Below are 23,502 nucleotides of genomic sequence, written 5' to 3'. Positions count from 1 at the left end.
TTTAGATTAGGCAATTAATAATTAATTGGTGGTGTAATTGTTGGAATTGGTTCATTTGTGTTTATGCTCCATTCTTTTTTAAATTTTTTGATGGTTTCGGACCATTGGGTTTCTTTTTGAGTTTTTGTGAGGTTGTTTTTAATTGAGTATTGGTTAAAGTTTGATAATGTTCTTGAATATTCCAATCTTATTAGCTTGTGCCATTTTGATTTTAATATATCATAATCTAGTGTTGTGTTGTTTATTTGGTTGTTCCAATTGTCAATTGATTGAGTTATATTGATGTCAAATAATGATTTGCATAACCATATCCATATTTGGTGAATAACTAATGAGATTATGTTCCAATATGCATGTGTTCTGACTAGATCAAGATTTGTGTTTATATAATTCCAGTTGAACCTGTATTTTTTATATTGTGCGTTTTCTGCAAAATGAAAATTTATATTGATAGTTGGATCTGGTTTAAATGCTTTGTTGTTTGTTTGTGGTTTATAAATGAGTGTGTATAATTTTGTTGTTTGGTTTTTTGTTAGTGACCAGTTTTTGTTTCCATTGCAATTTTTATATATAAAATATTTTAATTTTTCGTGGTTTATGAAGTTGATTGTGTGTTGACAATTGAAAAACAAATGACCATAGGGATCATTATTCATTTCATTGTTGCAAATGGGGCAAACTTTGTTGTGTAGATGATTAATTGGAAGAAATCTAGCATGGAATCTTTGCATTGTATCACGGCCTTTTGGATCTTTTAATTTTTGAATTTTGACAAAAAGTTGGTCGTAAGTGTATTTCCATAATAGTTGTATTGATTGTTGGTGCGAATTAAGAAGTAGATCTGAATATTTCTTGTCAATATAGTCTTTTGATTTGCATTGGTGATTGTTGAGTATTTTCGAGTAGATTTCTTTGAGTGTTGGTGGTAGTGAAATATTATTTGTGTTTAATGTTTGAGAGGTTTGGTTTTTTGTTAATATTGGTTGTAGGGTTTGAACTTTATCTTTTAGATGTCCAATTTGAGTTGCATAGTTTTCCCATTCTTTTTTGATTTTTATAAGGTATGGAGAAGAGATTGATTTGTTGATGATTTGATCCATCCAACTTATCATGTATATTGAATTGTTTGCAGATTTATGCATTTGTAAAAATCTGTTGTATATCCAAATCTTTTGAGCAACTTGTCGTAATTGTATATTCCACATACCCCAACCACCTTCTTTTAATGGTTTTAATGATCTATCATAACACATCAAAGGTATTTTTGCACGTGAATGGATGGTTGATGTGTTGTTTTCAATGGAATTGGTATTGAGAGTTGGTGATTCAGAATTTGCGGGAGAATTCATAAACCATGAGATTAATTTATTAATTTGAATTTCTTCATCTTTTGTAAATTCTTCAAGGTATGATAAATATGTTATTGGTGATAGTGAGTAGGTGTTTATGATGGTTGTTTTTGTTTTTAATGTTGTGCCACTAGTTTTCCATAGTACTAATGATTTGATCAGTGTTTTCATTGTTTCTGGTAATTTCCTATGTAAACCATTATGATTAAAGAAATAGCCAAGAACTCTTTCTGATTGATCTTTTTTGGTAATTGGTATTCTTTTTGATTGTGGAATGTTGTTTATTATGTGTTTATCAGTGATTTTGTGGGGGTTGATTTCTATTATTGCACTTTTGTCAAAATTTAATGATGATGATGTTGAAGCGCAGAAATTATGGAAATGTTTGATTGATTGTTGTTGTTGTTCGTAGTTGATGTTGTATGTTGTAGAGTCGTCTGCAAATTGGGTAAATTTGATTTTAATTTGTGGATTGGGTGAAATTGGTAATCCAATTATTGAATTGTCTGCATTTATTGTTCTTGCTAATATTTCAATTACAATTACAAATAAAGTGGCCGAGATTGGGTCGCCTTGTTTTACACCTCTTTTAATATCGAATTTTCTGGTCGTTTTACCATTAATTGAAATTTTTGCTTGTGAGTCAGATAATAGCTTGTGGATTAAATTTATTAATTTAATTGGTATACCAATATGAATTTATGTTCTTTTAATACTATCATGAGAGATAGAATCAAATTGGATATTTAAAGAATCGAACCCTCGACTTTAATTTTTTTTACGAAAAGTCCGGCTTGCCAGATTCGAACTAGCAACCGATTGATCACTAATATTACTACAGTCAATCGCGCTACCATTGCGCCAAAGCCGGCTGATGAAAATCAAATTTTTTTTGGCTTGATATTTTTAAATTACTATCGGGCCAAGCTGGCTAATGAAAATCAAAATTTCCTTGCCGATTTTGTTTCTTGGTCAAAATCTATTTTATTTAAAATTTCATCCTCTTCACGTTGTTCTTTAAAATCAAAATAAGTTTTTTGAGAATACATATTATTCGAAGTACATAAATAATTTATTTTTATTTTTTTTATTTTTTTTATTTATTTTTTTTTTTTAAACACTTGGATCTTTTTTTTTTTTTTTTTTTTCAAACTCTTGGATTTTTTTTTTTTTTTTAAACATTTGAATCTTTTTTTTTGTTACTTTGGTGAGTATTAATTTTGTTGTCGTCATCATTTAAATTAATTTCTTGTAATGATTGTTGAGGAGTTAATGTTGGATGTTGTGGAGGTATTTCAATTCTAGTGGCAATATTATCCATTGGTATGGAATTAGTATTACAATTGTCAATTGGTTCAATATCTTTATTATTATAATTATTATTATTATTATTATTATTATTATTATTATTATTATTATTATTGTTATTATTATTATTATTATTATTATTATTACTATTTGGAGAATCTTTATCATCTTGTTGACTTGCACCATTTTGTTTAAAATTATCAGCACCATTTATAGATTTTGAATTTTCATTTTGAACAGAGAATGATTCAATCATTGAAGCAGTATAATAATTACTTGAGTCATTATTAACGAAATCACTATTATTGTTATTATTATTGTTATTATGATTATTATGATTATTATTGTGATTATTATTATGATTATGATGATGATTATTATTTTGAGCATTATTTGATAACCCAACTGGTGAATGATTATTATTATTTTTATTTTTTTCTAATCTTTGTTGAGTTTCAACAAAATAACCAAACTTTGTGAATGGAATTAAAATTATTGATGCTAAATATCTCCACATCAATGGATTATTATAGATAAAAGTCACCGAAGCATAGAAACCATGCGATACACTTAGATAGGTGTGAAGAATACTAACCCAAGCTGGAAACATATTCAAGCCATTGACAATACGATTAATAACAGCAAACACCCAACATAAAAGGAAAACAATTATATAATTGATTAACTTGAATTGGTAGGTCATATGTCTATCCTTATTATCACTAACACTACTTCTAATCACCTTATAGGTATACCTCGAAGTCAAACCAACCAACACGGCAGCAAGGAACCAAATTGCAAGAAATGGTCCGTAAAACAAGCCAAATCTATACCCAACATAAGTGTTACCAATCCAACACCAATTACCCGTCACCTCTATAACACCCTTTGACAACATTATCACTGACATTATAAATGGTACAACCCAACAAAAAACATGATAATATTTTTCAAATTTCTCTGGCTCTGGTTCTCTCTTTACAATTAAATTATAAATACTAAATGCTGTAAAAGTAATAGAAATAATAATAATATTAATATTAAATAATAATAAAAATTAAATTAGTTTTTTTTTTTTTTTTTTTTTTTTTTTTTTTTTTATTTTCTAAACATAATTTTTAAAATTATTTTATTATTTTTATTATTTTTATTTCTATAACAAATACTTACATAAACATAATGTCCAAAGCCAACATGCCAATGAACCATAAGTGATAACAGTTGCGTAAAGGTAACATTGGAATGACCCATTTGATTGTTTCTTTTCAATCAATGTTAAAATTGTTGATATTAAATCTTTGGCTAATGATGTTGAACAAAAAAAGGTAATTATTTTTGTAATATGATTACGAAGTAATTTTAATCTCCAAAAACCTAATAAAACTAATGTACAACCAATTATTGATGTAAAATCTGCAATCAATAGAACTGCATATGATGCATCATTCTCTTGTTTTGTCATACCAGTTAATGCTGCCGTACTTGTTGTATTTAAATTTTCCATTTTTTTTTTTTTTTTATTTTCAAAAAAAAAAAATTGATCTTTTTATTTATTATTTAATTATTATTATTATTACTATTATTTGTTTTTTTGTTTTTTTTTTGTTTTTTGTTTTAATTTTTTTTATTTTTATTTTTTATTTTTTATTTTTTTTTTCGACTATAGATAATTATTAATTACAAAAAGATATAAAATATATATTTTTAATTTTTATTATTATCAAATTGAAAAAAAAAAAAAAAAAAAAAAAAAAAAATAATTTGATTCTTTATTGTGTGAATGTGTGTGTTCTTTTTTGTAATTGAAATATATTAAATTAAAAATAATAAAAAAAAAAAAAAAAAAAAAAAAAAAAAAAAATAAAACAAAAAAAAAAAAATTTTTTTTAGATGAATATACATTTTGTCTGTATCAAATATTGGAAAAAAAAAAAAAAATAAAAATAAAAATAAAAATAAAATTAAAAAATAAAAAAAAAATGGTGGGTGCTTGGGTGTGTTTATTGTGTGTTTAGAAAATAGCGTGATTATATTAATATTAATTGTTTTTTAAAAATAGATTATTGTATGGGGGGGTCTATGAAATAATATAAAAAAGTATTTAAAATGATGTTATAATATTGTTATTCGATAATAAAATTGTAATTAATAATAATACAACGAATCCTTTTTTTATATATCTCTTTTTATTTTTTATTTTTTTTTTTTTAAAATTTAAGAAAAATAAAATTGGATATAATGAAATTATCACCACATAGCACTAAAAATAACTTTAGGGAATAAAAAAATATTGAAAATTATTTTTATCGTTAAAAAAATAAAAAAAAAAATAAAAAAAAGAAATTTAATCAAGATATAAAATTTTATTAAGAAAATGAAAAATAAATAAAAATTAAATAAAATAAAATTAAAAAATTTATTAATAAATTAGGTATATTAGTAATTAAAATAATAAGAAATTATATTAAGTTTTTATCAAAAGTAAAATCATAATAAAAAAAAAATAAAAAAAAAAATAAAAAAAGAAAAAAATTAAAATAATAATAATAATAATAATAATACTAATAAAGAAAAAAATAAAAATAATAACAATAACAATATAAAAATAATAGTATAAAATTAAAATAATAATAATAATAATAATAATTAAAGGTATGAAAAATTTATTTGGTATTTTGTATTTTTAACTTTAAAAATTTGAAAAAATTAAAAAAAAAATATATATATAATTTCTATTTATATTTCATACATTTTTTTTATTTATATAATATTCTTATATGAGGTTCTATTATTATTATTTATTTCAAATAATTGAAATAATTTTTTTATATATAAAAAAAAATAAAATTCACCACTAAATTTTCCAAAAAAGTACAAATTTGTATTACAAAATTATTGTGTGCAACAAAAAACAAAACACCAAAAGTGGTTAAAAAACTTTTTTTTTTTTTTTTTTTTTTTTTTTTAAAGAGGTGGCAAATATTTTGTATTCATTAATGTTATTTTTAAACCTAAATTTAAAATAATAATAATATGAATTGTTTTTGTTGTATTTAAAAAAAAAATAAAATGTGTATGTGTTTGTGTGTGTTAGTATTTTAATATGGTGTGTTTTGTGATATGATTTTGTATTAGTATCAAAAATAGATATTTTACCAACAACGACGGTAACAACAAAAATAAACTGTTTTTGTTTGATCATCATTTTCAGTTTTGATATATTGTATAATACATATAACAATTTAAAGATATTTTTTTTTTTTTTTTTTTATTTCCATTTTTATTTTATTTTTTTATTATTTATTCATTTATTTATTTATTTATTTATTTATTTTCCACAAAAATAAAACAAAATTTTAAAAAAACTATTAAAATACAAAAAAAATAAAAATTATAAAAAATAAAAATATTTATAAATAAATAATAAACTCAAAAATTTTTAAATCTTTGAATTTGGGGAATTTCCAATAAAAAATAATAAAAAAAAAAATATAAAAATAAAAATAAAAAAAAAAAAAAAATGAGAAAAATTATAAATTGTGGAATTTTGGGAGCAGCAAAAACTGGAAAATCATCAATAATTAATATGTTTATGAATTCATATTTTGAAGATTCATATATACCGACAATAGAAAATAAATGTAATAAATTATATTCATACAAAAATAAATTATATACAATTTGTTGTAACGATACAGCTGGTCAAGAGGAATATAATTGTTTGGTACCAGATACGATTTCAAATGTACAATGTTTTATAATTGTTTATTCTTTAAATGATAGAGAATCAATAGACAAAATTCAAGTTTATAAAGATTTAATAAAATCAAATTTTAAATCAAGTAATATTATGCCACCAATAATATTGGTTGCAAATAAATCTGATTTGAAAAATCAAATTTCAAAAAATGAAGTTTTGGAATTATCAAAAGTATTTGATGCACCAACAATAATTACATCTTCTAAAAATTTATCATCAGTTTGTTCAATTTTTCATTTATTAATTGAAACAATTGAAAATAAAGAAAAACAAATAATTAAAAATTGTAAAGAATATAAAAAAGTTTTAAGAAATTTAAATCAAAAAAACAAAATAATTAAATTATTTAATAAATTTATAAAAATTTAAAAATAAAAAAAAAAATAAAAAAAATATTTAATCATGCATTAAAACTGTTTAAAAAAAAATAAAAAAAAAAAAAAAAAAAAAAAATATTTTTTTGAAATTACAAAAAAAAAAAAAAAAGATTTAAAAACCCAAAAAAAGAAACAAATCACACATACACACACACACACAATTGTGTGAGTATATATATATATACATATATTTATTTTTATTTTTTTTTTTTTTTTTAGTAGAATATTTTTTTTTTTTTTTTTTTTTTATCTTTAATTAAATTGAAAACAATATTTTTTTTTTTTTTTAGTAGAAATTTTTTTTTTTTTTTTTTTTTTTTTTTTTTATCTTTTATTTTTTTTTTTTTTTTTTTTTTTTTTTTTTTTTAAAACAAATAAATAATAAAAAATAAATAAATGAATAATTTAAAATATTTTATAATTTTTTTAATATTTATATTTATTAATATTATAAAATGTGAATTAATTGATTATATACCTATAATAAAAGAATTTCAAATTAATAAAGAATATATTAAAATAAAAACAGATATAAATAATGCTTATTATAGTAATTGGACACTTTATAGTGATATTGAATTTTCAAAACCAACAATAACAATTGGTTTTGATTGTAAAATAGTGAATGATATCTATAGAGAATGTACTTTTGAATCAAGTAAATATAAAAATCAATTAAATGCACATTCAATTGACGCATGTTTAGTAACAAATCAAATCAATAATCAAGGTAGTAGTAGTAAATGTGGTATTATATTAATTGAATCAGTTCATCCATATCCAATAATATCAAATTTAATTTTAACAAATGATGGTATTTTAAAATTAAATGGGTATTATTTAAATTTCGATACAAATTTCATATTATGGACTGGGAATAATACTGATGAAATTTTAATATTAAATTCTAATACTTTAATAAACGAAAATGAAATTAATTTTAAAATACCAAAATCAACAATAAATTTATTAACCAATACTCAATTATATTTAGTAATTAATTGGAATTATAATAAATCATTACCAATTAATTTAATTTTAAATAATAATAATAATAATAATAAAAAACAAAATGATAAATTAATTAATATTAATAATAATAATAACAATAATAATATTGAAATATTAAGTTTAAATAAAGAATTATCATCATTATTAATAAAGAATGGAAAGTTGATAATTAATGGTAACAATTTAAAAGGTAATTTTTCAGTACAAGTTGGTGAAAAGTATTGTTCAAATGTAAGAATTTTAAATTCAAATTTAATTGAAGCAACATTACCAGATGGTGTACATGATGGAAAATTAATTCCAGTAAAAGTATATTTAAATAATATATTAATAAATTCTGTTGAAAATAAATTACAATTTTCATACCAATTACCAGATATAAAATCAATTAAAGGTTTATCAAGAGATGGTGGAGTAATTACAATTTATGGTTTACATTTTAATTTAGATATAATAGTTTTAATTGGTGATGAACAATGTTCATCATCAATTATTAATTTTAAAAAGGTATCATACGATACCATAGGTATAATAAATAATAATAATAACAATAATAATAATAAAAATAATAATAATGATAATAATAATGATAATAGTAATAAAATTTTATTTGATGAATTAACATGTTATATTGGTCCAATTCATAATGAAACACTAGAATACACATTTGTAAAGTTAATGAATAATAAGGGATATATATATATTGAAAAAAAAATATTTTATCAAAAATCAATAAATCAATTAATTGAAAATCATAATCATCGTAATTCAATACAAAATGAAATTAATCCAAATCAAAAAGAAGAGGATTTTACAAAATTTACAAATTCAGTCAATAATCAAGTTGATAAAGAATATCCAATTACTTCAGCAATGTCTGCTTTTTATACATTAACAAATATATCTGTTTTAGTTTTTATAATTTCTTTATTTATTATACTATTAAAAAGAAAATCAATAATTCCAAAATTATATAATAAAAATAAATAAATTAAAATAAAAAAAAATATTAAAAAAATTAAGAAGTTATTTATTCGGACATTTTATTATATAGTTTATTTTACATTTTTTTTTTTTTTTTCAAAACTTATTATCTTTTTTTTCTCTTTCATCTTTTTCCTTTTCTATTACTAATGAATTATTATTATTGTTATTATTATTATTATTATAGTTATTATTATTTTCAATAGTATTTAAATCATTTGAAGGTTGCGTTATTTCAAAAGAATTATCATTTAATTTATTTGTATTAATTTCTATATTTGTATCAATTGTATTATAACAATTTTCATTTTGTTCATTATTTTCAATATTTTGATCCTGTTTTAAATTTTGCATTTCAATTACAGTTGGTGATTGTTGTTGTTGAAATTGTTGTTGAGGTTGTTGGGGTGTTTGTTGTTGTTGTTGTTGTTGTTGATTATCATTTGAAATATCATTATTATGTTGTAATGATAATGATTCAATTGTTGAAGAATGATAAACTGTTGCAGCATATGAATTTAAAATTGGAGATGGATTATTATTATTTTTATTTCTATCTAATCTTCTTTGTAGTTCAACAAAGTAACCAAACTTTGCAAATATTAAAAATATTTTTGAACCCCAATATCTCCACATTAATGGATTATTATAAATAAAGGTGACCGAAGCAAAGAAGCCATGTGATACACTGAAATAGGTATGTAGAATATTTGGAAGGGTTGGGTAATAACCAAGTCCATTTAAAATTCTATTAACAATTGCAAATACCCAACATAGGAGGAAAACAATGATATAATTGATTAATTTGAATTGGTAGGTCATATGTTTATCCTTGTTATCACTTACACTATTTCTAATCACTGAATAGGTGTATCTGGATGTTAAACCAACCAATACTGCTGATATTATCCAAATTGCAAAGAATGGTCCGTAAAATAACCCAAATCTATATCCAACATATTTCTCACTAATCCAACACCAATTACCAACTGGTTCAATTGTTTTCTTTGCTAACATAACAATTACACAAATTAATGGTATGGTCCAACAAACTCCATGATAAAATTTTTCATATTTCTCTGGTTCCGGTTCTCTTTTAACAATTAAATTATAAATACTGAATGCTGTATATAAAAATAAAAAATAAAAATTAAAGTTTTCAGTTAGTTATATAAACTTTTTTAAATAATTATATAAATATATATAAATATATATATACCTAAACATAATGTCCATAACCAACAAGCTAATGAACCATATGTAATAGTTATTGCATATAAATAACATTGGAAAGATGTTGAACCAGCTTCATTTTGTGGACCTAATGAAAGAGTGAGTCCTGTTGATATTATATCTTTTAATAATGATGATACACAAAAACATGCAATAACACGTGTAATATGATTACGAAGAAGTTTTAATTTTTTAAATGCTATTAAAACTAATAAACATCCAAATATTGATGAAAAATCGGCAATAACCAATATACTATATGTAAGATTAATCTCTTGTAATACTTTCATTTTTTCATTACAAATAAATGAATAAAAAAATAAATAAATAGATAGATAAATAAAAATGAATAAAAAAAATTAAAAAAAAAATGTTTAGAAAAAAATGTTTTAAAAAATGAAAAATAAAAAAAAACAAACTTAATCAAATACAAAATAAAAATAAATAAATAAAAATAAAATAAAATAAAACAAATAAAAAAATAAAAAATTCTTTTTTTTTTTTTTTTTTTTTTTGAAAACAAATAATAAAAAAAATAATATTAATGAGGTAAGTAAATATAATCATATAATTAATTTTTATTTTTTTTATTTTTATTTTTTACATACTTTAAAATAGTTTTTTATATTTTTTTTTTTTTTTTTTTTTTTTATTATTTATTTATTTATTTTTTTATTATTATTAAAGTTTGGTTCCTATATGTTTAAAAATTGCGAAAGTTTTTAATGTTTATATTAAAGGGAATAAATTTTTAAAAGAAAAATAATACTATTTGTTAAAAAAAAAAAAAAAAAAAAAAAAAAAATCAAAAAAAAAAAATCAAACAATAAAATTTAATAAATAAAAATATAAAAAAAAATACTTTGTGTAGATTTTTTTATCATTAATTATTTATATATGAGTGTGTGTGTATGTGTGTGTATATATATATTTAATTTTTTTTTTTTTTTTATTTTTATTTATTCAATTTTATTTTATTTTCTTTTTTTTTTTTTTTTTTTTTTTTTACACGATCAAATTATAATTTTAAAATTTAGGAATCCAATTTAAAAAAATTAACCCACCTCCCCACATATAATTATTAACCCAACAGCTTGTATTTATAGCTTGTGTTTTTTAAAATTTTAAAGGGTGTAATTATAATTAATATGGTTCAATTTTTTTATTTTTTTACATTTTCGAGTGCATGTAATATATTAGGGTAAATTAATATTTTAAGCAAAATTATATTGAAATGTCAAGTAATAAAAGTATTTTTGTAACAATTAGATGAGATTGTTTTTTTATATATACTTTTTTTTCTTTTCAATTTTTTATATTAAAAAAAAAAAAAAAAAAAAAAAAAACAAAACAATATTAAAAATTAAAAAAAATGGGCGTGTGTATATTATTAGAATAAAATTGTTCGTTAATTATTACAATTAATAAAAATGGAAAAAATGAATAAAAAAAAAAAAAAAAGAATCATTTCTTTAAATTAATTGTACTCTATTTTTTACAAATAACATTTAGGAAAAAAAAGAAAAAAATTGATAGGATAAAAAAAAAAAAAAAAAAAAAATAAAATAATAATAAAAATAAAATTTTTAAAAAAAAAAAAAAAAAAAAAAATTAAAAGAAAAAATCAAAACCTTTGAGATATTGGCCAGATACATCAAAAAAGACAAACAAAATTTTTTAAGAAAAAAAAAAAAATAAAATAAAATAAAAAAAAAAAATTTTAAAAAATTATTGTTAGATATTTAATTATTGGGAAATAAGAGAAAAAAAAAGAAATAATCAAAATCAATAAAAATGGTATAATTTTATTGGTTGTTTTTAAAATTGCCTTTGAAATCCAATCAAAATAGGTTTTAATTTTTTTTTTTTTTTTTTTTTTTTTTGTTTTATTAATTTTTTTTATTTACTTGAATATTTTTTTTTTTTTTTTTTTTTTTTTATTTTTTTTCTCAAAAACAAAGAAAGAAATTATTATAATGTATTAAAAAAAAAAAAAAAAAAAAAATTTTTGGATAAAAAAAATACTATATATAATCCATATAAAAAAAAAAAAAAAAAAAAAAAAAAAAAAAAAATGAAAAAAGAAAATCATCTTGATAATCGTGTAGAGTAATATTTAAAAAATGAAACGAAACAAAAAGACACTCACATCCAATCAAGTGAGCTGATTTAGATATTAATAATCATTTTTAAAAATTATTAGAAATATGGCGCAACAAAGATAGAAAAAATATATTTTAATTTTGCCAGCATCACTATGGAAGTGGTTCATTTTTTTGAATATTATTTTATTTTTTTTTTTTTTTTAATAGTTGTTAAACCCAAGGACACGGAAAAATATTTTAAAAAAAAAAAAAAAAAAAATGAAAAAAAAAAAAAAAAAAAAATTTTTGCACTATTTAGAAAATATCTTGAAAAAAAAATTTTAATTTTTTAAAACTTTTTTCATATGAAAAATAACGATTGAGGCCCCAAAAAAAATATGAGAGGTTTTTTTTTTTTTTGACAATGGGCCAAGATTTAAAAATTTAATTTATTAAATTATATTTTATATTAAATATATATATATATATTATGAATAACATTTATTTATTTGAATTTCCCAAATATTTAAGATAATTTTTTAGAATGTTCTAGAACATTCGAAGAATAAAAAAATTTTCGAAAGAAAAGTAAAAATTTCGAACCGGCACAATGACGCGATCATTGTGTAAGGTCGAAAAACTGAAAAATTCCGAACCGACACTATGCACAAAGTTGTGAAGGGTCGAAAACTCTTATTTTTTTGAGTTTTGCGAAATTTTTAAGAAAATAAAAACGTATAAATAGTGGCACAAAAAACTAAAACAATTTGATTTATGGAATTCCGACTAAGGGCGGGTGGGATGGGACTAATATATATATATATATTTAATATAAAATATAATTTAATAAATTAAATTTTTAATTTATATTATCATATATATATATATATTATGAAATTTGGACGACAGTATTTAAGAAACCACCAGATTTTTCACCAATGATTCTTTTATCGTAGAAGGTATCTACAGTATCATTTGATTTCCAACGACCCATCTTCTTAACAACGTGGAACGAAAAGTTATTGGACAACAGCAAAGAAGCCATAGCGGAACGGGTAGAGTGAGATTTGAACTTGACAATATCAATACCTGACTTTGAGAGTGTTGATAGTACAATTGAGTTAATATCATTAACTAGAAGCGGTTCACCCTCATTCTTAATAAAGACAGAGTCACCCGAATGGGGCTTTCTTTTTCCTTTAGAGGCTCTAAGGTATGTTGCAAGGTGGCGAACAGGGCATACTTGAGAGTTTGTATCATCTAACGATGTTAATTCTAATATTGAAACAACACCACTTCTTTGTTCTTTAGCATTAATAACTGGACCTTTAATTGAGTCAGTAGTAATAATGAGACCTTTCAGTTTTTCGACCTTACACAATGATCGAGTCATTGTGCCGGTTCGAAATTTTTACTTTTCTTTCGAAAATTTTTTTATTCTTCGAATGTTCTAGAACATTCTAAAAAATTATCTTAAATATTTGGGAAATTCAAATAAATAAATGTTATTCATAATATATATATATATATGATAATATAAAATTTTTTTTTTTTTTTTTTTATATTGTACGGTGAATTTTCACATTAACAAATAACCAACAACCAATAAACTGTTTTGAAATATTATCGTTTTTTTTTTTTTTTTTTTTTTTTTTTAATATTTTCCTTTTTTTAAAAAAAAAATAAATAATAATTTAAAAAAAATAAAAATAATGATTATCCTGTATTGTGATCTAAAATGCGCTAGCCAAGGTTCACTGTGATTCATATTCATAATATAAAACAAACTAAAATGAGTACTCACACAGTTTTTAGATATTTTTAAGTTTTTAATTTTTTTTTTTTTTTTTTTATTTATTTATTTTTTTTTTTTTAGATTTAATTTTTTAAAAAAAAAATAGCTTTTTCTAAAAAAAAAAAAATCAACTACTCAATTCTTGTTATTTTTTTTTTATTGTTATTTACTTTTTCAACTACTCCACATTTAAATTTAATCCATCTTGGAAAATAAAATAAAAAAATAAAAAAAATAATAAACAATCAATAAAGATTAATATTAATTAATATCTTATTTTTAATTATTTATATATATACATATTTATATATTTACATTTTTTATTTTATTTTATTTTATTTTATTTTATTTTATTTTATTTTATTTTATTTTATTTTATTTTGTTTTTTTAAAATAATTTTATAATAATAATACTCTGAAAAAAAAAAAATAAAAAAAAAAAAAAAAAAAAATTAAAAATAGAATAAAAAATAAAAAATAAAAATGAAATTTGAACAAAAAAATAATAATCTTTTATCACTTTCAAATGAATCATCAAAATTATTGATGATTCATTCAAAAAATAATTGTTCAATTTCTTTTGGTTATAACCACCACGATAATCAAATGATAAAAAATAATAACAACAATCTCATAAATAATCAATATAACAATAATCAATTTAATAATAATCAAAATAATGGATTATTTAATGGCCATAATATAACCTCATCACCACCATTATCACCATCATCCCTATCACCACCATTATCACCCTTATCTCAACACATATTTCAAAATGAAATATTCATCAACAATACAATGAAAAATATAAATAACTTTAATGATAATATTATTAATAATAAAAATTTTATTAATAATTTAAATAATAATAACAATAATAACAACAACAACAACAACAACAACAACAACAACAACAACAACAACAACAACAACAACAACAACAACAACAACAACAACAACAACAAAAACAACAACAACAACAATAATAATAATAGTAATAATAATAATTATAATAATAATAATAATAATAATAATAATAATAATAATAATAATAATAATAATAATAATAATAATAATAATAATAATAATAATATTGTCAATGATATTAATGAATATAATATTAAAAAAAATAATAATTGTAATAATAGTCAAAATAATTTTAATAATAATCAAAATAATATTAATCAAAATAATATTAATAATCAAAATAATAATGATGATAAAAATGAAAATAAACAAATAAAAATTAAAAAGAGTAAAAATAATACTGAAGAGAATAAATATAATTGTATTGTAAAAAAGAAAAAAGAATATATAAAAAAGAATAATATTAATAATAATAATAATAATAATATTAATAATAATAATAAATCAAAATATATTAAATTATCTGAATCAAATTTAAATTATATGAAAACATCTGAAAAAGGTGTCATTTATGTTAATAGTAGTAATAGTCATGTTAGTCTATATCGTGAAGAGCTTTGTAATATTCCATATTGTATGGTATGTGAAAAAGGTATTCCACCATCATTTGAAAATCAAAAACCTATTTGGTAAGTTTTTATTTTTATTTTTATTTTTATTTCTTTATTTTTCTATTTTAATATTTTAAAAATATAAATATTAATATTATTTTTTTTTTATTATATTTATATATAGGTCTCATATTATATATGTTGCACTTTATAGTTTAAATGCAACCTTTGAAAAATTAGAATCATTAAATGATGAAACTTTAAAGTGTAAAAGATCAAATACTGGTAAAAGATTCTTTAGATTGGATAAAGATATATTTTCTTTCATCGAATCTCATTGGGATAAAATATGTTTTAAAGAAAAACAATCAAATTGGAGACACATTGCCGGAATGACCTTATCTCATTATCCCACACTATTTGAAAATGGGTATAAAGTTTTCAATTGCACTGGATATTGGGGTCTTTCAAATTCTTCAAATAATCCATACTCTGTACATTTTTATTTTTAAAATTTTAAAAAATATAGCAAAAATATTATTTAAAATTTTTAAAAAAATCATATATTAAACAAATCAAAAATAATAATACACACACATTTATATATATATTTTTTAAATTTCTTCTTTTTTAAATTTTTTTTTATTTAAAAAAAAAAAAAAAAAAAAAAAACGCATTCACCGTATAATAATATTAATAACAATAACAATAATAATAAAAAAAAAAAAAAAAAAAAAAAAAAAAAAAAAAAAAAAAAAAAAAATAAACTAATAATTTTAATAAATAATAAAATAATGTATTTTATAAATAAATAAATAAATAAATAATTGAATTTTTATTTTATAAATAATAATAGTATTATTATTTTTTTTTTTTTTTTTTTTTTTTTTTTTTTAAAAAAGTCTTATATTTTTAAAAATTTTTAAATTTCTTAATGGAGAAGATTGATGATTTAATAATTGTTTTCTATTTTTTTCAATTTGATTAACTTGTTTAATTAATGATTTTAATATATTATTTAAATTTTCATTATTTTTCGACGAAGATAAAATACAATGAGAGTTTTTATATTTTTTATTTATTTTTTTTATTTGATTTTTTACCATTGGATTTTCTAAACCACCCAAAATGTCTAATTTATTTGCAACAATTACCATTGGAATATCATGCTTTCTATTTAACCCATTTTGAATTAATTCTATATAATATTGAATACTATCAATGGATTTGTCATCAGTTAATGAGCAAACAATAACAAATAAATCACATTGTTTAATTGAATTTTTAATTAAATAATTTAATTCTTTTGCACCAGCTAAATTAAAATATAAAAAAAAATATAAAAAAATAAAATAAAATTGTTAATAAAATATATTTCTTTTATTATTATTTTTTTTAAAATTAAAAAAAAAAAAAAAATACAAACCAGTATCAAAAATATTAAAGTCGAAAAATTTATTATTTATTTGCATCATTTTTTTACTTCTATTTTCAATAGTTGGAAGATATTCATTTATCTTGGAATCAATTATACATGATTTACCAACTTCAGAATTTCCTATTTATTTTTTAAATGAAAATAAAAAACAATGTTAATTTTTGAAAAAAAATGTAAATTTACAACGAAAATAATAATAAATAATTTTAAGTTTGAGGAGAAATTCTTACCCAAAAAACAAACATTTAATTCTCTATGGTTCATTTTATATTTTTTTAATGATAGTTTTTTTTTTTTTTTTTTTTTATTTTTTTTTTTTTTTATTTTTTTTTTTTTATTTATAATATCTTTTTTATTTATTTTAATATTTAATTGTTAAAATTACTTTTTTTTCTTTTTTTTTCAATTTATATTTTTTTATTTTACTTTATTTTATTCTTTCGATTTACAATTATGTAATAAAATTATTGAACTATATAAATAGATTTTTTTTTTTAATTTATAATTTTTTTTTTATATTAAATATATTTTTTTATTTATATTACTTTGAAAATCTAAATCAAAACACCCCCATAAAAATAATAATAAAAAATTATTACAAATAAAAAAAAAAAGGAAATAAAACAATAAAAAAATATTAAAAAAAAAAAAAAAAAAAAAACAAAACAAACAAAAAATTAAATAAATAAATAAAAAATGATGATCAACCCAAAACTGTTTTTAAAAAAAGTTAAAAATAAACCAATTTTAGTCATTGTTAATTTTTGTTTTTTGTTTTTGTTTTTTTTTTTTTTTTTTTTTTTATGTGTAAATTTAAACACATATCATAATAAAACATCAACAATTAATTCGTTATATATTTATTTAAATCATTTGATTTAAATATACCTACAAGTGATCCCATTCTCATTATAGTGCTATATGTAAACATAATAATTATATATAGTAGAAAACCTATCAAAATAGAAAAATCAACTAAAAACCCACTTTAAAAACATTTTTACCACACTATAACTGTGGGTTACATTTAAATTTATTGTGTCATATATATAAATGTTACCCACTTACATGTGTGGCAACAATATATATCTTTGTTATTTTCTGATGTTGTAATTTAAACTGTTTCAATAAGGCAGTTACTCCTTACAACAATACACCAATTAATACAAGTATTGCTCATAGTGTATCTCATTGAATCCAGATTTTGTTCTAAAGGTTAATAATAATAATAATAATAATAATAATAAAAAGAGAAATAATTATTTAAAAATAAAATCAAAATAAATAAAATTAAAAAAATAAAATTAAAATAATATTAACCTAACCTAAATTACAATATATTTTTAATTACTATTTTTTTTTCTTAACATTAATCTTGAAAAAATAAATTATATAATTATGTGAAAAAAAAAAAAGATATATAAAAATTTAAAATTTCTATATTATTATTATAAAGATTATCTTTTTGAAAATTTAATTTTTTTTTTTTTATTTTATTTTTTTTTTTTTCTTACTTTTACATTAAATTAATATGAATTAAAATTAAATATATAATCATAATTAAATATATGGGGATTAAAATAAACTTAACAAATTAAAAAATAAATAAATCATTTTTTTTTTTTTTTCTTATACTTTTTTTGTTTATTCAAATATTTTTTATTTTTTTAAAATATATAGGTATAAAAAAAAAGAGAATATTAAAATTTAAATATTATTTATTTCATTACTTGAATTAATATTATTTCTTTCTTGATTTACACCCATAGATAATGAATTTTGTTGATTATTATTGTTATCATTATCATTATTAATATTATTACTATTATTATTATTATTATTATTATTATTATTATTGTTATTATTATTATTATTATTATTAGTTGGTTCTATAATTGGAGAAGGTGGTACACTATTAGAGTTATAATTAATAATTGGTAAATTTGGTGATTTTGTTTTTAATTTTTTAGTTTTTGTTGAACCAAGAGAAGAGAGTGGGAAATTTTTACCACTATTGAGAGTTGTTTCATTATTTTGATTATTTCTTGTTTGAAAACAATACAATATTGAGGCAGCTGGTAAAATTTCAGTTAATAATAAACCAACAAAAGTGAAAGCTATTGAATTGATTTCTGAGCTTACCAAAATTAATATAAAAACCCAATGTAATAAGAAACCAATACTACAAACCACTGTTAAAATGAAAATTCTAATTGATTTTTGTGAGCTTCTAGAAGCTTTAAGTGAAGAGAAATTAGCCTTTTTTAAAGTTAAATATAAAGAAGAACCGAGGTATGCAAATGATGAACCTAGTACAAGTGAAAGGATAGCTTGAATTACAGCGTAAAGAATGGAGACTATAATTTGGGGTTTGGAATTTTTCATTTGCACAACAACTCTTGCGCCACAATAATTGTTTGGTGAATAATGAGTATATTGGAATACTAGTACTACAATGATGAAAAGTATATATAGCACTACATTTACACCGAAAACAATAGTATAGAGTCTTTTAGTTCTTGAGCCTGCCATTGAATAATTCTTTAACACCATGAATACAATGATATACCAAATCACTATCATAACTATAAAAGCTGAGAAATAAATAAATGTTGGTAAAACCACTAAAATATAATCTGCAACGGGACTAGATGAAAGATAGCCACCTGGCATAACAAAGAAATAAATTGATCTTAACATAATAAACAATGTTATTAGTCCAGTTAAAATATGAGTTATTTGAACTTGATGATCACCACCGATACCACCACCACCGCCACCACCAACACTACCACTACTAGTATTATTAATATTATTACCACTTTTCGATCTATAACCAATGAAAATTATTAAAATTATTTGATAGCAACCAAAACAACCAATTAATAAGAATAGGACAGCCAAGAAATATAAAAGTGATTTTGTAGTTGAATCGAATAATTCTTTTGATTGATCCATCCAATCACCACCCATTATATTGATCATAAAGATGATGGTTTCCGGTTGAACATTTGATAGATTTGAACACATATAAGTGATACCATCGGGATCTTTGACTAAATAAGTTTCAACAGTCATTGGATATAAGGAACCCATTGCACTTGTACTATTGTAATTTGTGGCGAAATCAAAAGATGGATATTTATCACTCTGTGCAATATTGGTAATATCAAAACATACCACCATCAATTGAATGTTTTGTTCAGATTTAATCATTATACCATCCATTAATAGTGTACCAATGATTGCACCATTTGAATTGATTACACCATAGTTATCAGGTTTATTATAGGATACGAAACTTGATGCCAATGATTCAGGTACTGTTGAAGTGAATATTGATTTTGAAACTAAAGAAATGGTTATAATTTGGCAACCTGGTAATACTGAATTATCAGTTAAATTTACAAACCCATTTGCAAATCCTAATATAGATGATTCACCATTACATTGATTTGTTAAACCTAATAATGGAGTTGACGAATTAAAACAATTATTTGTTATACCACCACCAGCATCACCTGAACAACTACAAACTAATGAATTTAAACTATTTTGATTCTTTTCTTTTTTACAAAATGTTTGAGATCTATAGAAATCAGCAGTTTGTCTTCCAACTGCATCAACTAAATCTAGATAAAAACTTTGATAGTTAAATGTTGATTTAAATACACGAGGGGTTGAAGTTAAATTTCTATACCATTTTGGTTTATCAATATGAATACCAGGTAACCAAGTTGCATTTGTCCATTTGAATTTATCAGTCCATTTGGAGGAACTTGGTAAAAGTTGTCTACAACCTTCACATTGATGTTGATCCATTTCATTGAATTTGAAATTAAATGGTAAATTTGCAAATGAATCCACATCCATTATTCTACAACCTTGATTTTCATTCGATAGACATTGTGATCTATTATCTGAAGGTGTCCACCATCTATTACCTGGTGTATCTAAACATTGAGCTTTTGTTTTATAAACCGGTGATTGATAGAAACAACCATTTGGTGAATCAACTTGACCATTTGGACAAGATACTGTCTTTGAATTATCTCTTTGAAGGAATGTATGATTTGTAACACATTTACCAAATCCAAATGGATAATATTGAACATTCTCTGGTTTAAAGAAAAATATATCTGAACATTCACCACCAATTGATTCACATTGTTCTTTAGTTTTACATGGTACCTCTTTAAGATCACAAAAGAAACCATCACTACATAGATCTGTTGATCTATTTGGACAATCTACCCAAAGTGGACGACTATCAGAAGAGGGAGAAGAGGATGAGGAAGAAGAAGATGCATTATAATTACCATAACATTGCTCTTCAGTAGTTGATGATAAATCAACACAATATCCATCAACACCATTCCAAAGGTAACCATTATTTTCACAAGTTGTTTTATTAGAGTCACCAAATATACAAAGTCTACTAACACCAATACATTCGAATCCACATGAATGAGTACAACTACCAATTGATGATGATAATTCACATTCTTCTTTACTAAGATTATATAAATAATCACCATTTGATAATATACAAATTGGATCACTATTTTCGCATGATATTGAATTATTTAATTCTAAAAAGTTAAAACATGTACTATTGGTAGTGGTAGTGTTATCAATACTACCACTACTACTACTACTACAATAACCACAAAAATCTAAAGAATCTTGTTGATCACATAAATATTTACAATTTAAATTTTGATTTAATGTTGATTGACAATTAATTTGTGGACATGTTACAAAATCTGAACAAGTATTTTCATTAACTCTCCATTCTCTTGTAAAAGTCCAACCTGAATAATAAATATCAAATAATGAATTGTAAATGGTTTTACAAGATTTGTCAAGACAATTTGTAGCTGGTATTATACCAACATATGGATCATTGGTTGCATAGGCATAAGTTGTACGAATTGGAAAACTACTACCTTTTGAACCAACACAATCATCAGTGAAATGTTGTTTATATTTATTATCAATTGTTGTACTATTAAAAGTAGTTGATGAAACAAATGAGAATAGAGTTGCAGGTGATAATTCTTGAAATATGCAATCAACATACATTCTATCCAATATTTCATAATCCAAGAAGCATTTCCTTGTGAAAAGGTCACATCTCCCATTTGGTGAGAATTGGGTACACTCTGAATCATTCTTACAATATGGTGGTATCAATGTGATGTCTTTGCAATTTCTTAGGGAGTAGTAGAGCGAGTATTGGATTTCGGTGGATGTGGTGGAAGGATCGCCGCATAGTTGGTCGTCAGTAGTTAGATAATTGCCATACTCTTCAAGCACTGATAATGAACAATCGAGTGAGTCTGAATTACATTGATTCTGTGCCACGTCATTGATAATACCATGGAATTCGTATACCTGAGTTTCAACATATCTCGGGTTACAACAACGATAATATTGATGAGTTGAATTGCAACATGGATCAGTTGAGAATTCAATATCACCCACTTGCCAAGGACAGAAATAGGATGAAATATTCTTTGTAACTAATCTAATATCCAACATATCCTTTACCTTACTACTGCACCCAATCCAAGCGTCATTCAACATTAACACGCCCAATTCATATCTCCAATTATTTAATTCATTCAATGATGGAGAAACAAGACTATTTAAAATCAAAGAACTTTGATGGTCCACTAAATCCAACACTCTTTTAAATTCAGTATGATTACAAGTTATATTTGTAACATCTTGGAATCCTGTAACTTTAAAATCAATTAACTTTCCTCTAGAGTCGGTTAAAGTAGAAAGAAATTGAATTGACGATTGCAACACCTCATCATAAGAGATATACTCCTTTCTATCACCTTTACCATTATCATATTTTAATAGTATTGCAACTTGGTAAGATCTTAATTTAAATTTCGAATTTATAATACCAAATCCATGATAACCCTCACTTGTATATAAAACACTTTTAAAATCAAAATCTTCAACACCATAAAGTACTGGTGGCACTGGCCAAAGCGGATTAATATCAATTGTTGGGTATAATATTGAAAATGGGTTACACTCTGCTTGACTATTACATGTATAAAAATAATCACTATCATTCATATTCTTACCAATTGGTAAGAATATACTCGTCGAAGCTAATGAGAATGCACCTTGTTGTATTGACATTTCTGAAAGTAAATTTGGAAACATAAATCCATTTCTAGTAACACAAAATGAATAATTTGTTGGTAAATAACTAAATACACCAATATAAATTATTAAATCACTTTTATTATTTTTTGGTTCTAAATAAAGTGTAAAATAATTTTCATCTAAATATAAATATAAATATACATATTAATATATTGTGGTTGTTGGTTTTTTTTTAAAAATATTAAAATAATAATTATAATACATTACAAGAATCTTTTTTAAACCATTGTGAAGTTGATTCATTTGGATATAAATTTAATAAAGAATCTGAAATAAATATTGAAGTTGTTAAAAATAATGATGGAAATTGAAAGAAATAAATTGAAGGTTGATCGATTGAAAGTGTATAATAATTTCTTTGATTTTCATTTGTTGTTACACCAAACGTATTTTCACCTAAATTTATACATCTATGAGTTGAAGGATACATTGATTTACAAGTTTTTTGTAAAGTATTATTATCATCATTATTATTTGATGATGATGATGA

The 23,502-nt window shown here is 21.1% G+C and overlaps 10 protein-coding genes and 1 non-coding gene across 11 annotated transcripts in view; 4 read left to right on the top strand and 7 right to left on the bottom strand.

Moving 5' to 3' along the window:
* Window positions 1-61: 61 nt before the first annotated feature.
* On the bottom strand, window positions 62-2,398 carry DDB_G0278633 (hypothetical protein; the record flags this gene model as incomplete). Its single annotated transcript, XM_637128.1, has 3 exons — window positions 62-171; window positions 638-1,984; window positions 2,359-2,398. The coding sequence occupies 3 exons, from the start codon at window positions 2,396-2,398 to the stop codon at window positions 62-64; spliced, it is 1,497 nt and encodes a 498-aa protein (XP_642220.1).
* Window positions 2,138-2,220, bottom strand: tRNA-Tyr-GUA-4. Its single transcript has one exon. It is a non-coding gene; the product is annotated as a tRNA-Tyr (tRNA).
* A 125-nt stretch (window positions 2,399-2,523) lies between the features above and the next one.
* carC (G-protein-coupled receptor) lies at window positions 2,524-4,161 on the bottom strand (the record flags this gene model as incomplete). The annotated part of the gene is made up of 2 exons (XM_637127.1): window positions 2,524-3,662; window positions 3,828-4,161. The coding sequence occupies 2 exons, from the start codon at window positions 4,159-4,161 to the stop codon at window positions 2,524-2,526; spliced, it is 1,473 nt and encodes a 490-aa protein (XP_642219.1).
* Window positions 4,162-6,177: 2,016 nt separating this feature from the next.
* rsmG (small GTPase) lies at window positions 6,178-6,786 on the top strand (the record flags this gene model as incomplete). The annotated part of the gene is made up of 1 exon (XM_637126.1): window positions 6,178-6,786. One exon carries the CDS (start codon window positions 6,178-6,180, stop codon window positions 6,784-6,786), a length of 609 nt encoding a protein of 202 aa, XP_642218.1.
* Window positions 6,787-7,190: 404 nt separating this feature from the next.
* Window positions 7,191-8,795, top strand: DDB_G0278719 (immunoglobulin E-set domain-containing protein; the record flags this gene model as incomplete). The annotated part of the gene is made up of 1 exon (XM_637125.1): window positions 7,191-8,795. One exon carries the CDS (start codon window positions 7,191-7,193, stop codon window positions 8,793-8,795), a length of 1,605 nt encoding a protein of 534 aa, XP_642217.1.
* A 90-nt stretch (window positions 8,796-8,885) lies between these two features.
* On the bottom strand, window positions 8,886-10,312 carry carD (G-protein-coupled receptor; the record flags this gene model as incomplete). Its single annotated transcript, XM_637124.1, has 2 exons — window positions 8,886-9,913; window positions 10,009-10,312. 2 exons carry the CDS (start codon window positions 10,310-10,312, stop codon window positions 8,886-8,888), a joined length of 1,332 nt encoding a protein of 443 aa, XP_642216.1.
* Window positions 10,313-12,096: 1,784 nt separating this feature from the next.
* DDB_G0278223 (hypothetical protein) lies at window positions 12,097-12,451 on the top strand (the record flags this gene model as incomplete). Its single annotated transcript, XM_637123.1, has 3 exons — window positions 12,097-12,126; window positions 12,226-12,288; window positions 12,335-12,451. 3 exons carry the CDS (start codon window positions 12,097-12,099, stop codon window positions 12,449-12,451), a joined length of 210 nt encoding a protein of 69 aa, XP_642215.1.
* A 544-nt stretch (window positions 12,452-12,995) lies between these two features.
* Window positions 12,996-13,499, bottom strand: DDB_G0278221 (hypothetical protein; the record flags this gene model as incomplete). Its single annotated transcript, XM_637122.1, has 1 exon — window positions 12,996-13,499. One exon carries the CDS (start codon window positions 13,497-13,499, stop codon window positions 12,996-12,998), a length of 504 nt encoding a protein of 167 aa, XP_642214.1.
* Window positions 13,500-14,384: 885 nt separating this feature from the next.
* Window positions 14,385-16,016, top strand: DDB_G0278219 (hypothetical protein; the record flags this gene model as incomplete). The annotated part of the gene is made up of 3 exons (XM_637121.1): window positions 14,385-15,460; window positions 15,567-15,876; window positions 15,912-16,016. The coding sequence occupies 3 exons, from the start codon at window positions 14,385-14,387 to the stop codon at window positions 16,014-16,016; spliced, it is 1,491 nt and encodes a 496-aa protein (XP_642213.1).
* A 259-nt stretch (window positions 16,017-16,275) lies between these two features.
* On the bottom strand, window positions 16,276-17,084 carry rsmK (small GTPase; the record flags this gene model as incomplete). Its single annotated transcript, XM_637120.1, has 3 exons — window positions 16,276-16,697; window positions 16,809-16,940; window positions 17,051-17,084. The coding sequence occupies 3 exons, from the start codon at window positions 17,082-17,084 to the stop codon at window positions 16,276-16,278; spliced, it is 588 nt and encodes a 195-aa protein (XP_642212.1).
* A 1,443-nt stretch (window positions 17,085-18,527) lies between these two features.
* Window positions 18,528-23,502, bottom strand: part of DDB_G0278215 (hypothetical protein) — a gene marked incomplete at both ends in the record, with an annotated part of 5,929 nt that continues 954 nt past the window's right edge. The window contains 2 exons of the mRNA XM_637119.1: window positions 18,528-23,131; window positions 23,220-23,502. The exon at window positions 23,220-23,502 is cut by the window's right edge and continues 734 nt beyond it. Of these exons, the coding sequence (XP_642211.1) occupies window positions 18,528-23,131; window positions 23,220-23,502 (4,887 nt within the window). The remainder of the gene's footprint in view (window positions 23,132-23,219) is intronic.

This window comes from Dictyostelium discoideum, assembly GCF_000004695.1.
Source record: "Dictyostelium discoideum AX4 chromosome 3 chromosome, whole genome shotgun sequence".
In the NCBI taxonomy this organism is placed as follows: domain Eukaryota; phylum Evosea; class Eumycetozoa; order Dictyosteliales; family Dictyosteliaceae; genus Dictyostelium; species Dictyostelium discoideum.
This window is presented reverse-complemented; position numbering and strand designations above follow the sequence as displayed.